This window comes from Esox lucius, chromosome 7, assembly GCF_011004845.1.
Source record: "Esox lucius isolate fEsoLuc1 chromosome 7, fEsoLuc1.pri, whole genome shotgun sequence".
NCBI classification, from domain to species: Eukaryota; Metazoa; Chordata; class Actinopteri; order Esociformes; family Esocidae; genus Esox; species Esox lucius.
This window is the reverse complement of record NC_047575.1, coordinates 9,007,252-9,019,644: the sequence shown is the minus strand read 5'-3', so window position 1 is coordinate 9,019,644 and position 12,393 is coordinate 9,007,252. Positions and strand designations below refer to the sequence as shown.

The 12,393-nt window shown below is 41.1% G+C and overlaps 1 protein-coding gene across 2 annotated transcripts; it reads right to left on the bottom strand.

The window, feature by feature from the left end:
• Positions 1 to 2,305: 2,305 nt before the first annotated feature.
• clk4b (CDC-like kinase 4b) lies at positions 2,306 to 11,777 on the bottom strand. Of its 2 annotated transcripts, XM_010895205.5 has the most exons (14): positions 11,697 to 11,777; positions 11,378 to 11,465; positions 10,328 to 10,485; positions 8,877 to 9,096; positions 8,238 to 8,328; positions 7,843 to 7,909; positions 7,627 to 7,743; positions 5,877 to 6,043; positions 4,251 to 4,345; positions 3,945 to 4,074; positions 3,783 to 3,865; positions 3,611 to 3,690; positions 3,386 to 3,476; positions 2,306 to 3,048 (listed from the first exon to the last, which is right to left on the bottom strand). In XM_010895205.5, exons 2-14 carry the CDS (start codon positions 11,378 to 11,380, stop codon positions 2,878 to 2,880), a joined length of 1,473 nt encoding a protein of 490 aa, XP_010893507.2. In that variant the 5' UTR covers positions 11,381 to 11,465; positions 11,697 to 11,777; the 3' UTR covers positions 2,306 to 2,877. The 2 variants fall into 2 exon arrangements, with proteins under 2 accessions (XP_010893507.2, XP_010893509.2); XM_010895207.4 differs by lacking the exons at positions 8,238 to 8,328; positions 10,328 to 10,485; positions 11,378 to 11,465; positions 11,697 to 11,777 and having other exon boundaries at positions 2,348 to 3,048; positions 8,877 to 9,039.
• Between the last annotated feature and the right edge of the window lie 616 nt (positions 11,778 to 12,393).

The window sequence follows — 12,393 nt, the reverse complement described above, 5'->3', positions numbered from 1 at the left end:
AGACTGAAATTACACATTGGGTCTCGATGAACGAAATATACTAAAGATTAAACTCTTTACTGTACATTATGTAATTCGTTGAGAACAAAATGATGCAACAACGGTCAATGGAAACCCAAATCACCAACCGATCGAGGGCTGGATTCCAACACCGAAAATCAAAGTAGCCTAAACAATTGAAATTACAGGCTGCTCCAATTTGAGTGAATTTCCTGCAACTCATAATGTGACTCAGTAGTGTGTATGGCCCCCAAGTGCCTGTATGCACTCCCGACCTCTGGGCATGCTCCTGATGAGATGGCGGATGGTGTCCTGGGGGATCTTCCATACATGGATAAAGGCATCAGTGAGCTCCTGGACAGTATGTGATGCTACTTGGCGTTGGATGCACCGATACATAACGTCCCAAAGGTTCTCAATTGGATTCAGGTCTGGGGAATGTGAGGGCCAGTCAATGGCATCAATGCCTTTGTCATCCAGGAACTGCCTACACACCCTAGGCACATGAGGCCTGGCCTTGTCCTGCACCAGGAGGAACCAAGGGCCCACTGCACCAGCATAAAATCTGACGATGTGTCTGAGGACATCATCCCTGTATTTAACAGCAGCCACGGTACCATTGATCTGTGCAACCCTCCAAGGAAATGCTTCCACAGACCATCACTGACCCACCACCAGACCGGTCATACTGGATGGAGTTGCAGGCATCATAACATTCACCAGAGCGTCTCCAGACTCTTTAATGTCTGTCACGTGCTGTGTGAACCTGCTGTCATCTGTGAAGAGAACAGGGCACCAACGGCAGACCTGACGACTCTGGTGTTCTCTGGCGAATGCCAATCGAGCTACAAGGTGTTTGGCTGTGAACACAGCTCCACTAGAGGACGTCGGGCCCTCATGGAGTCTGTTTCTGATAGTTTGGTCAGAAACATGCACACCGAGAGCCCACTGGAAGTCATTTTGTTAGGCTCTGGCAGTGCTCCTCCTGTTCCTCTCCACACAAAAGAGAAGACACCGTTCCTGCTGCGGGGTTCCTGTCCAGCTCTCCTCATGTAACGGCATGACTCTTGGTTTCTTCTCCATGCCCTTGAGACTGTACTGGGAGACACAGCAAACTCTTGCAACGGCACGTATGGATGTGCCATCCTGGAGGAGCTGGACTACCTGTGCAACCTGAATGGGCTGCAGGTACCACCTTATGCTACCAGTAGTGAGAAGGACACTAACAATATGCAACTGGTCAGGAAGAATGAGGAGAAAGCAATTGTCTGTGACCACCACCTACAAAACTATTCCCTCTTTGGGGGTAGTCTAGCTTTTGCCTCTCCAGTGCACCACTTGTCACTTTAATTTGCACCGAAACGGGTGATATTGATTCACAATCGCTTATACTTCCTAACTAGACAGAATTATATCCCTGAAGTTTAATTGACATGGGGATACACTGTGATGATTACATGTTCCCATAACTTTTTTCAGCAGTGTATAACCAAACAGCCTAGTGATGACCAGCGTAGGAATTCCACGACGGCCATGGCCATTGTATGCCCTATGGCCATTGTATGCCCTATGGCCATTGTATGCCCTATGGCCATTGTATGCCCTATGGCCATTGTATGCCCTATGGCCATTGTATGCCCTATGGCCATTGTATGCCCTATGGCCATTGTATGCCCTATGGCCATCATGGCCTGAGTGCCCCCACTACTGCCCAAATCTCACGGTCAGCAGTTTGTTCTTAAGTTTGTTTGTAATTCGCTACTAAGAACCACAAGAATGCAGGTAGAATGCAGGTAAGCAAGCTAGCTGGTTATCAATAGATAGACTTATTTAGTGCTTACCTGAATCAAACCTTTGTTTTGGAAGGTGCGTTCATCAACAACTGGGAAGTGGAATGTTCCGACTTCAGAGTGGGAGAATACACCTGAATGCTTTTTGAAAACTCTGAGAAGCAACGTTAGGTTTGACATCACTCGACAATGCAGCTTAGTGGTGAAATATAAAAAAAAACGGAAATTACTTGCTCCGCGCACAAATATGTCACTTTATTTATTGAGGTCATACTCTAAAAAAGTGAATAATGAATGTTTTTATGTCATGCATGTTTTAGTTTTTTTTATATATACCAGCATTTCAAGTTGTTTATTTGTAAGCTCCAAATCCTCTTATTTCACAAAATGGCCTTTGTGCCCTAAAAATTTTTGTGACAACGAAGGCCAAATGGCCATGCCCCTAAAATGATGAAATTCCAAGCCTGGTGATGACAATCACTGATTGTTGACATACACATTTCTTATAACCCACATTGAATAACAGTGTTACGTACTTTGACAAAATCATATTTATTCAAAAGTAGCAATGTCACAGTCAATGTTATGAATTCAAACATTGTATCAACAAACACCTTGAATTAAACTCTTCAAGAAAGAGGATAATGGGCACTTATCTATTCCATTTCCTGCACATGCAGAACTGGAAACTGTTCATGAGAGCGTTGTATTGCCATCAACTGGATAAATATGACTACTACAAGTAGACCAATAGACACACTGTAATCACTGCCCTACAGTGCTGACTGACCTCCGTCTATCAATCAACTTTTATGAGCAAGGATTTTCACCAAATGACATCATGTGGCAGGTATAATTTCGAAGACGATTCCACTTGTCTGATGTAAAAAAGGACCAGGGTTCATACTAAATGAGTTACAAATTGACAGATCAACAAGAGTCACCGGAAGATTGACTTTCAAAATGATAAATAAATAGAAGCTCAAAAAAGGCAGGTAAACCAGAAGGACTGGAAATCTTTTGACAGATAGCAGACTGATACAGTCTGTAGAAATCTCCCTGGGAGGGGAAAGATGCGTGGTGTGAGTTAAGTGTGCTTTGTGATCTTCAGGCTGACTTTCTCCTTCCTGACTGGGTGGAAGAAGGGGTGCCAGAGAGCCTCTTCCAGGGTGAGCCTCCTGGACGTGTCGTACTGCAACATACTCTGGACCAGGTCAAACAGCTGCTCGTGGTCTGAGCTCTTAGAGGACATGTATTGCTATTTTTGGGGGTTCAGGGAAAGAAATGATTCCATATTAGAAACCGAGTCATTGGGAGGAAGGTATGTGTGCTGGTAACTTAAGGGAGTTCCAGTGATTGTATTGTGGGGGTTTTTATTCACAAAATGGTGCTTAGTATGTTGTCCTGGATTGATAGATGTTATCAACCAGTAAAAAAACAACATGCACACAAACAAAAAAAACTTTTTGAAAACATGAAAGGGATAGCAGAATAAAGTGAGCCATTTATTTCCATACCGGTCCATAAAGTCTACACAATTAGGGCCAAGTGCTTTCCTCCAAGGCACAATAACAGGTAGCGTTTGATTTATTTACCTTGAGTGGTTTGCAATGCTTCCTCACATATCTCCCTGAGGAACTGTGTTCATCCCAGTCCAGCCGGTCATGATGCACGTAGCGCCGCTTCCTGGGGACAAGATGCACACTGTGTTCACCGGGAGATCCCTCACGGACGACATCCGTCTCCCAACGCTCATGTAACTGACATCTACAAACTGAGACTCAGGATATCACCTGAGATTGAACAATTGCTTGACATACTTGGTTTTCTGTAGCAGTTGAGCAGGAATGGGCCCCAAAACCCGCTCCATCATTGCCAGGTGTTCTTTGCTGTCGTGTGTCTGAAATATCATTCAGTTATAGAGTTGGTCCAGAGACAAAAAGCCAGGAAGACTGTCAGTAAGAAACATTTTAGTGAAAGGATGTACTGTACCTGAAACAGTGTTATCCCGAGGTAGAACTCCAGTAGGATGCAACCCAGGCTCCACACATCGCACGCCTGGTTCCACCCCAGCTCTAAAACGACAAGGCCACGATTCAAACCACCATCTTAATGCACTCCTCAACCTCACCGCATTGTTTTCTCGCTGCTTACCGAGGATGACCTCTGGCGCCCGGTAGTGGCGGGTGGAGACCACTGATGTGTGATGCTCGTGGTCATAGGTGGCGTTACCAAAATCCACCACTTTCACGTCAAGGTTCTTTAATGTTCGCTCATCCCGTTTCTGCATAAAAAAACAAAACAAAGGACACGTATTACACAACGGTAAGGGTTGTGCTGTTTTCGCATTATCGTGAAATTGACGGCAGACATTCGGACCAGGTGACACTTAAGCATAAACAGAGGTTTGTAACATCCCTTATAGTCTAGGGAAACTGCAGCCTAGCAGCAGGAACTTACCATTTTGGCATTGTACTTCATATCATAGTCGGAATTGACAAAGAGGATGTTCTCTGGCTTCAGATCAGTATGTGTCAGTTTATTTCGATGAAGAACTGTGAAAAATAGAGTTGGTGTTAATTTTCCTTTTCATGTTGATGTTGCATGAACATTCTAACTATAAGGCTACTCATATTCCAAGAAACGTATTGATGTTCAGCTAAATATAGCAAATGACGTCCTATTTCCATCATGGTTATTGCCAGACCGCGTAAGCAGAGCCGGGCCAAGAAGAGCGAATGTCTCTTACTCAGTGAGTGAGTGACTACCCATTGTTACATAGCGTAATGGTTAGAGACGCAGCCATGCAGGCAACCAATGTTCGAGCCCCGCCGCAGACAAAATAAATTACACATTAGGATTTGTTCAGGATAGACAAAAACTTTGCGGGCTACAATCTTCATTAGCTACTTTATAGTAAGTCTAAAAAAATCTGGTTACGACTATTTTTGGTGGAAGTAAGTATCCGTGCATGCTCTTTGGGTAATAGCCTATAGGTCATAAGCCCTTGCGCAGTAAGAGGTGTTTCCACGATTCTCTCGTCTTTTCACTTGACAAAATAATCAGTTATCTTCACCTATACTGATAGTTATTGTATCAATGTGATTCACTAATGAAAGAAAAAAAAACGTTGTGGTGCCATGAAATGAAATAGCTTCGGCAGTGTACAGTTAATCTTCAATCTCGATAGCAATTGCTCAATTCTTATGACTTTTCCAAATAGTAAGTAGATTTTAGTAGGCCTGGTTAAGATAAGCCATACAGTTCATAGATGCTATGTGTGGTGAAAATAAATTACTAAGAAATGTTAGTCAGTTCAACACAATGATTAATGGTGTCTAGCTAAATATTCAAAATTGGCATGATGTTATTTGATGAAAATAATTCTGATGTTGAGACACAATTTTCTGACAAGGTAGTATGTCTCAATCAGTCCCAATACTGGCATATTAGCTTACTATATACTAAACAGTATGTACATCATCATCCGCAAAGTACATACTTGTAGCACGTAGTCAGCAATGTGAAATTCCAATTTCCTCGAAGTTCACATAGCGTAGTGGTTAGCTATTCAACTGTTACTGTATGGACGACCATCTACAGTAATCTTTGTACAAGAGCACACTTTAGTTCCGTTAATAAACATTCTGTTGCCTACATTGTTTCTGCAAAAATGTAATGGTGGTCGTCATTTTTGTGTGATACATTTTTTTATTATAATATTTTGAGATAATGGATTTTTTATTTCCCTGTACTGTAAGCCGTAATCATCAAGATTTAAACAAAAAAGGCCTGAAATGTTTCACACTATGTATAATGAATCTAGAACATATGGTTTCACTTTTTGATTTGAATCAAGGAAAAAATTACTTTTCAGGCTCAGTGTTAATTTTTTTTTGAGAAGCACCTGTAATTGCAGGCCAGCTGAACTAGGCTTGCCTAATTCCTTTTCTGGTTCTTACAAGCAGTATATATGTTTTTTTATATTTAACAATAAATGACAGTGACAGGGAACCTCTTTTGCATGGGAGATCAGTCAGTACAACATCTCACACCCTTCCTAAACACCAAATGGGTCATACTCACAAGCAACAGCCCTGAAGATCTGGTAGGACATGTGTCTGATCTGCTCCACAGTGAAAGGCAAGAAGCTGTTCTCCTTCAGGAAGTCAAAGGTGCTGAGACCCAGAAGCTCAAAAACGATGCAGATGTGGCCGTGATAATCGAACCAGTTGAGCATGCGCACACAGCCACTGTATGAGGAAAATTAGAAGACACACAGCCCCCGTATGAGGACAACTGGAAGACACACAGCACCTATATGAGGTCAGTCACAAGGCACATAGCCACCGTATTAGGTGAGTTACAAGATACATAGCCACTGTATGAGGTTAATTAGAAGATACATAGCCACTGTATGAGGTTAATTAGAAGATACATAGCCACTGTATGAGGTTAATTAGAAGATACATAGCCACTGTATGAGGTTAATTAGAAGATACATAGCCACTGTATGAGGTTAATTAGAAGATACATAGCCACTGTATGAGGTTAATTAGAAGATACATAGCCACTGTATGAGGTTAATTAGAAGATACATAGCCACTGTATGAGGTTAATTAGAAGATACATAGCCACTGTATGAGGTTAATTAGAAGATACATAGCCACTGTATGAGGTTAATTAGAAGATACATAGCCACTGTATGAGGTTAATTAGAAGATACATAGCCACTGTATGAGGTTAATTAGAAGATACATAGCCACTGTATGAGGTTAATTAGAAGATACATAGCCACTGTATGAGGTTAATTAGAAGATACATAGCCACTGTATGAGGTTAATTAGAAGATACATAGCCACTGTATGAGGTTAATTAGAAGATACATAGCCACTGTATGAGGTTAATTAGAAGATACATAGCCACTGTATGAGGTTAATTAGAAGATATGCAGCTACCAGGCTCTGCATGCATTCTGTTATATATGGGCGAGTATTAACCACACCCATATATAAACCACAGCCCGGCAAATAATGTCTTGTACATACATGGTACATTAATATTAAACTAAATTTAATTACATTTAAATTAATAGATGTCATAGGATGCTACCAAAATTAATTTGTTGAAGAATAAAATAGTATTGAAAACCTTATAGCACCAATTGTATCATATTTGCTACATGTGTTTCTGAGACTTCTAGCAATCATCTGTGAAAAAGTTTGCTGGTAAAAACGTTTTTTAAAAAAGTAAACTTGTATATTAGCTGCACCCATCATGTTAGCCAACCTGCTGTGGTTTAAATAGTTTTCAAACATTTTCAGTTTATAAACGGGAAATGATGGTACATTGAAAGAATAAACATTTCCTCTATGTGTATTTGAAATATTATTAGAAAAGTATAAAAAATAAATAAACCATGACAAATGCAAATCAGAAAATTGAATTTAGGAAAACATAAAAAAAGAAAGAAATGTATAGGCCCCTTTACAGTATTTTACATACACAGGTACTGTACCAGTCGAGTTTGGTCTCATTCAAGGGTATTTCTTTATTTTTCTATTTTCCACATTGTGTATAATGGCAAAGACATCAAAACAATGTAATGTGTTAAAAATGTGTTAAATCAAAAATAAATCTATATTAGATTATTTAAAATAGCCTCCCTTTCCCTTGACGACAGCTTTGCACACTCTTGGCATGAGTAGGTTTGCTTTTGACTGGTACTGTATATTGACAGAAAACATAGTGTAATATTTCTGGTCCAATAAGGACCTAGGAAGAAGTCGCGGGGGAGAGAATGTGCCAAAACGAAAGTCAAGTCGAGGTTACTCACAATGTTTTCTCATTGTCCAGAGTGTTCATTTGCTCCAGGACCTCTACCTCAGACATGGCTGCCTCCCGGTAACGATCAATGTTCTTAATGATCTTCAGCGCTACTCTCTCATCATCGCTACAAAGGCAAGGGTTGACAGAAAGAAATGTACTGATACAATCCTGTGGAAGACTAAACAGTTCAGGCCGACGGGAGAACAAATAATTTGTTACTTACTTTGATGTGTCGATACATTCCACCACTTTCCCGAAAGCCCCTTCCCCTAAAGTGGCCACAACCTTATCTAAGGGGGTAGAGAAGAGCCTGTTAGCACATCTGAACAGAGCGTCTATGCGTCACAAGAACAGAACCAACTAAACTAGCTCTCTGCACCCTAACTACTCAGGCTACCTAGCATGTATCGCGACACACCTATTACTTGGAAACTACTACAATGCTACGGTTTTCTTACTGATAGTAGACGGATGGAGAAGAAAGCTCAAAACGTTTTGCAATACTCTTAAAGCTTCGAATGCCCAGAAAGCTACACTTCACCTACACTGACATCAGTCCAAAAAAAAACATACATCAGACATAAAGGGTTACAGAAAGAAAAGGGTTGTGTTCTATACATCTTGCTTTTAGCACGAGTCCACTGTGATAGATCAGGTGACCCTCCTCATCATCCTCAACACTTCGGGATCTTTTCCTGCGCTGACTCCTCTGGAAGGGGTTCATGGCCACCAGCGTCACCACCATCATCACCACCATAAACCCGCCAGAACCAGGCCAGAACGCGCCAATCATTCATTCAGCGGGAGGGAGTTGATGAGGGGGAGGATATTCGGCCCGTTCAGAAACCAGGCCAGGCCACGGCAGCAGCAATTTCAAATGCATCCCAGAGAAACGCACAGGTACCACCAAAATGTATGTTACAGAAGAAAAACATGGCAACATATTTTCAGACAGCACTCTCACAATAGAACTTCTTTCAAGAAATTAAGAGAACTGATAAAACTGGGAAGCACGGTAGGCAGTCATCAACGGATTTCATCTTTTATGGAGCAGAGCATCTATTATATAATATTGGTTTTAGATTGCATATATTCATATATATTCAATAAAGCATAGCATTTTGGCATACCAGACCAAATCAAAATCTTTGCACTCAACCTCTTCAATAACAAAAGGATGGGCCGTAGATGATTAGTGTCCTACTGTGCTAGCATCCGATTCCACAGACAGCATTAGCCAGATGAAGGTGTTCATACCGAGTCGGAGCGCCGCTGGCTGTGGTGCCGGGAGCGGTGCCGTGTGTGACTGCTCTGGTGGCTGCGGCCGCTGCGTGCAGAGGACTTGCTGTAGTGGTGCCAGTCTCTGTTCCTCCGCTCCCTGGACGGCTCGCCACTGGCTCCGTCCCACTCTCGCTTCACACTAGGCTCCCGGGCCCTCCGCTCTTTACACTCTAACCTCTTGGAGTCAACGTGACACCTGCCGCCAAGACAGACTACATTTAAAGATATGCGCACTGGAAACTGGAAACATTACAAGGACTATAGCTTTTGATAAATACAAGTATTTCACGTGAAAAATACTGATTACCATAATAGGTTCAGCAAGGTTAGGAGGCCAGTATGTAGGCATTTAGGTCAATATTTGGAATTGTCAATTACAACGATTTGAAGAGCAGCAATGGAGGGGGTGGATGTCACAATTAGAATTGAAGTGACCCGTTTTAACTCAGTATTATGTAATAACCGTTGAAACGGGGAGAGACCCAGGGTACAGACACAATGCTAGTGTTCTAAGCAAAAGAACGTTTAGTTTTTTACACATAAAAACCGCAGGCCCCACATCACACTTTATAATCCACTGCTGCCCAGACCTGTTTTCCAGGGGCCCTTTTAGCCTCCACTGACAAGGCCTGATTGAGAGCATCTGTGCCTCATCAAGGGGTCACAGCTGAGCAGTGTTCAAGGGTAATATTATTAATCATAACTGTTAGACAAACTCCATGAACATGTCAGCTTATTGCAGATATTTTTCAGTACATGACGAGATGACAGCAAGTTATAAATCTCAAGGGTGCAACAGCTTTTAAGCTAGGTGGTAATGTTAGTGCTTGCTCACATAATATATTTTCATTAGGCTTAGCCTACTACAAACATTTGAAGGCATTTCAACAAATGTTGCATTTGGCATTGTGGCAGGTTTTCCGAACTCTGCAGGGAAAATCTAAAGCTGTCCATCAGGTTGGTGTTTATACTGAATAAAGGGTGTGAATATTAATGTTGAGATAGTTTTACATTTCAATAAATTGGCACAAATATCTAAAAACGTGTTTGTTTGACTTTGTCATAATGGGGGTATTGTGACTAGATTGATAGTCAGCCTAAACAGCCTAGAATGGTCCAGCACTCCAGGTTGCTGCCACCTTGCACCATCTTGGAGTTGCAGGAATTGAATCAAACGGACAACTTGTAAATCAGTACTGTTTAGGACAAGGTAGATGTAAAATAGATAAATAGAGGCAGACATCCCTTCTAAACTCAATCTTTTTGTGAACGTGTCTATGGACTAGAAAACTTTCGGACTTCACAGGTAGAATTCCACTAATTACATTTGACAATATATATGAATTGCATTATTTACATTTTAGATTCCCTTTGCCATGAAATGTTAGGTACAACAGCTTATGTTGGCAAACAATCTATATATTTACCTTTCGTATGTTTTGTGGTGGTGGTAGTGCCTCTGTCTCTTGTCCCGGTCACTACTATGGGAACTTCGCCTCGGGCGCTTGCGAATCTCCAGCTTCTCCTCATAGCTATACTCCTCAACCCAACCTTCAGAATCACGCATGCGCTTGGACCGCCTCATCTGGCAAACAAGGAGAACGGAGTGAATCTCATCATGTAATAAATGCATAATTACTTGAAATCCTTATACAATCTTATATTAATAAGTTGTAAACGAAGTGCCAGATGCGTTGCAATGAAGGGATCAGTTTGCTCCTCACTCCTGCCATGGGTTTCCTCTTTCCCTGGAGATGAGAATATGTCTGCTTCTGTAGTGTTTTATAATGTCCTCTGCCTGGACTGTGGACAAACTGTATTTACTAGTACTTCAGAGCGCAATGAATTAATATAGAGTATCTATTATGTTCGTCCAATATACAGGAGATGCTAAGGAAAGTTAATGTAGCTTGTGTTGTTTCTGAGAAACTTCAAAGACTGGCCAGCTACCTCACGTGAAAATCCGATGCAATGACCCAACGTTTTATAATTACTGGAAAGATAAGTACAAATAAAATATATGAAATTAATAATGCCTATTCTTGTACCAGCTAACTACTGCTAGCAACCCAACACCACACTTCCTTGCTACGTTCACACACTGGTTTCAATCGTAAACTATCTAGACAGCTAGGTAGCTAGCTTCTAACAGACAGCTAACAGAGAAATAACAAAATGCCTCAACAAGAAGTTGCTATCTGTCAACATTGGGCCGAACGAAGAGCTAACTAACCGTTTAACAGTTGGTTTCAGTATGTCAAGTTAGCTTGCTAGTTACATTTAGGATGAGACAATTTACATTCGATTACTAGCTAGCTCGAGTACCGTAGCTTCAGTTGTTGTTGTTAGCTAATTAACTAGCCACTAGTTAACTTGCTAAATAACATTACAGTACTGTACACGAAACGTTTCATTGCACGTTTATTTCTATCCCAGTAAGCATATATTTTTTCTCTTAAACACATAAATACACTCACCATAAACTGTTGGTTGTCAAGTTCTGAAAGAAGACACTGTACTTCGCTGCCAAGCTAAGGAAACAATCTTGAAGACCTACTTCAAACCCTCAACAAAAATGGCGACCATGGGGTTAGAACAAAGAAGGCACTTGACGTCAGCATAAAGATGGGAAATGAAGTCCACTCTTACTACTACCGATTTTCAGTGTTGACCCAATTCATAATCAATATATCGGGAGTAACCTAAATTAATAAATGCAATTTAAACATATAATAATGTATTGCATTGCATCAGATTAAAACAGTGGGGGAAAATATAAAGAAACAGATTGCTCACAGGTCCTCAACTGGCAGCTTCTTTGGGCTGAAATGTACTCTCAGAACGCCAGTGTGGAGATCGACCGTGAAGAGTCAACACCAGGAGGCTGGCCGTCTAGGCAGAGTTAAAAAATAAGTAATATCTTAGATTGACCAATAGAAAGAAAAGATTGAGAAGGGTAAAAGAACAGACACTGGACAGAGGAAGATATCCGTATCAGTTCCAGGGTTCATTTGTCAAATGCACCGAACAACACAGTGTCATCCTGCACTGTGAAATTATTTTGACATGTTAGGTGTCCATCAGGTTGGTGTTTGTATTGAATAAACGGTGTGAATATTCATGTAGAGATATTTCAGTTTTACATTTCAATAAATTGGCACAAATATCTAAAAACATAATGGGGGTATTGTAAACAGATTGATAGCCAGTCTAGACAGCTTAGAGTGGTCCAGCAATCCAGGTCGCTGCCTCCGTGGCACCATCTTGGAGTTGCAGGAATTGAATCAAACAGACAACTTGTAAATCAGGACTGTTTAGGTAGATGTAGATGTAAGGTAGATGTAAAATAAATATATAGAGGCAGACATCCCTTCTAAACTCAATCTTTTTGTGAACGTGTCTATGGACTAGAAAACATCTGGACTTTACTTGTAGAATTGCACAAACTTTTGACAATTTATAAGAATTGCACCAAGAAATTCTTGTGACATGG

What these genes read in the sequence shown, in the direction of transcription:
- clk4b (XM_010895205.5), bottom strand. An exon ending in GCCAGCGGCGCTCCGACTCG is followed by an intron (nt 8,329 to 8,876) that starts GTATGAACACCT and finishes AACCCCTTCCAG; the next exon opens with AGGAGTCAGCGCAGGAAAAG. An exon ending in AGCATTGCAAACCACTCAAG is followed by an intron (nt 3,049 to 3,385) that starts GTAAATAAATCA and finishes CCCCAAAAATAG; the next exon opens with CAATACATGTCCTCTAAGAG.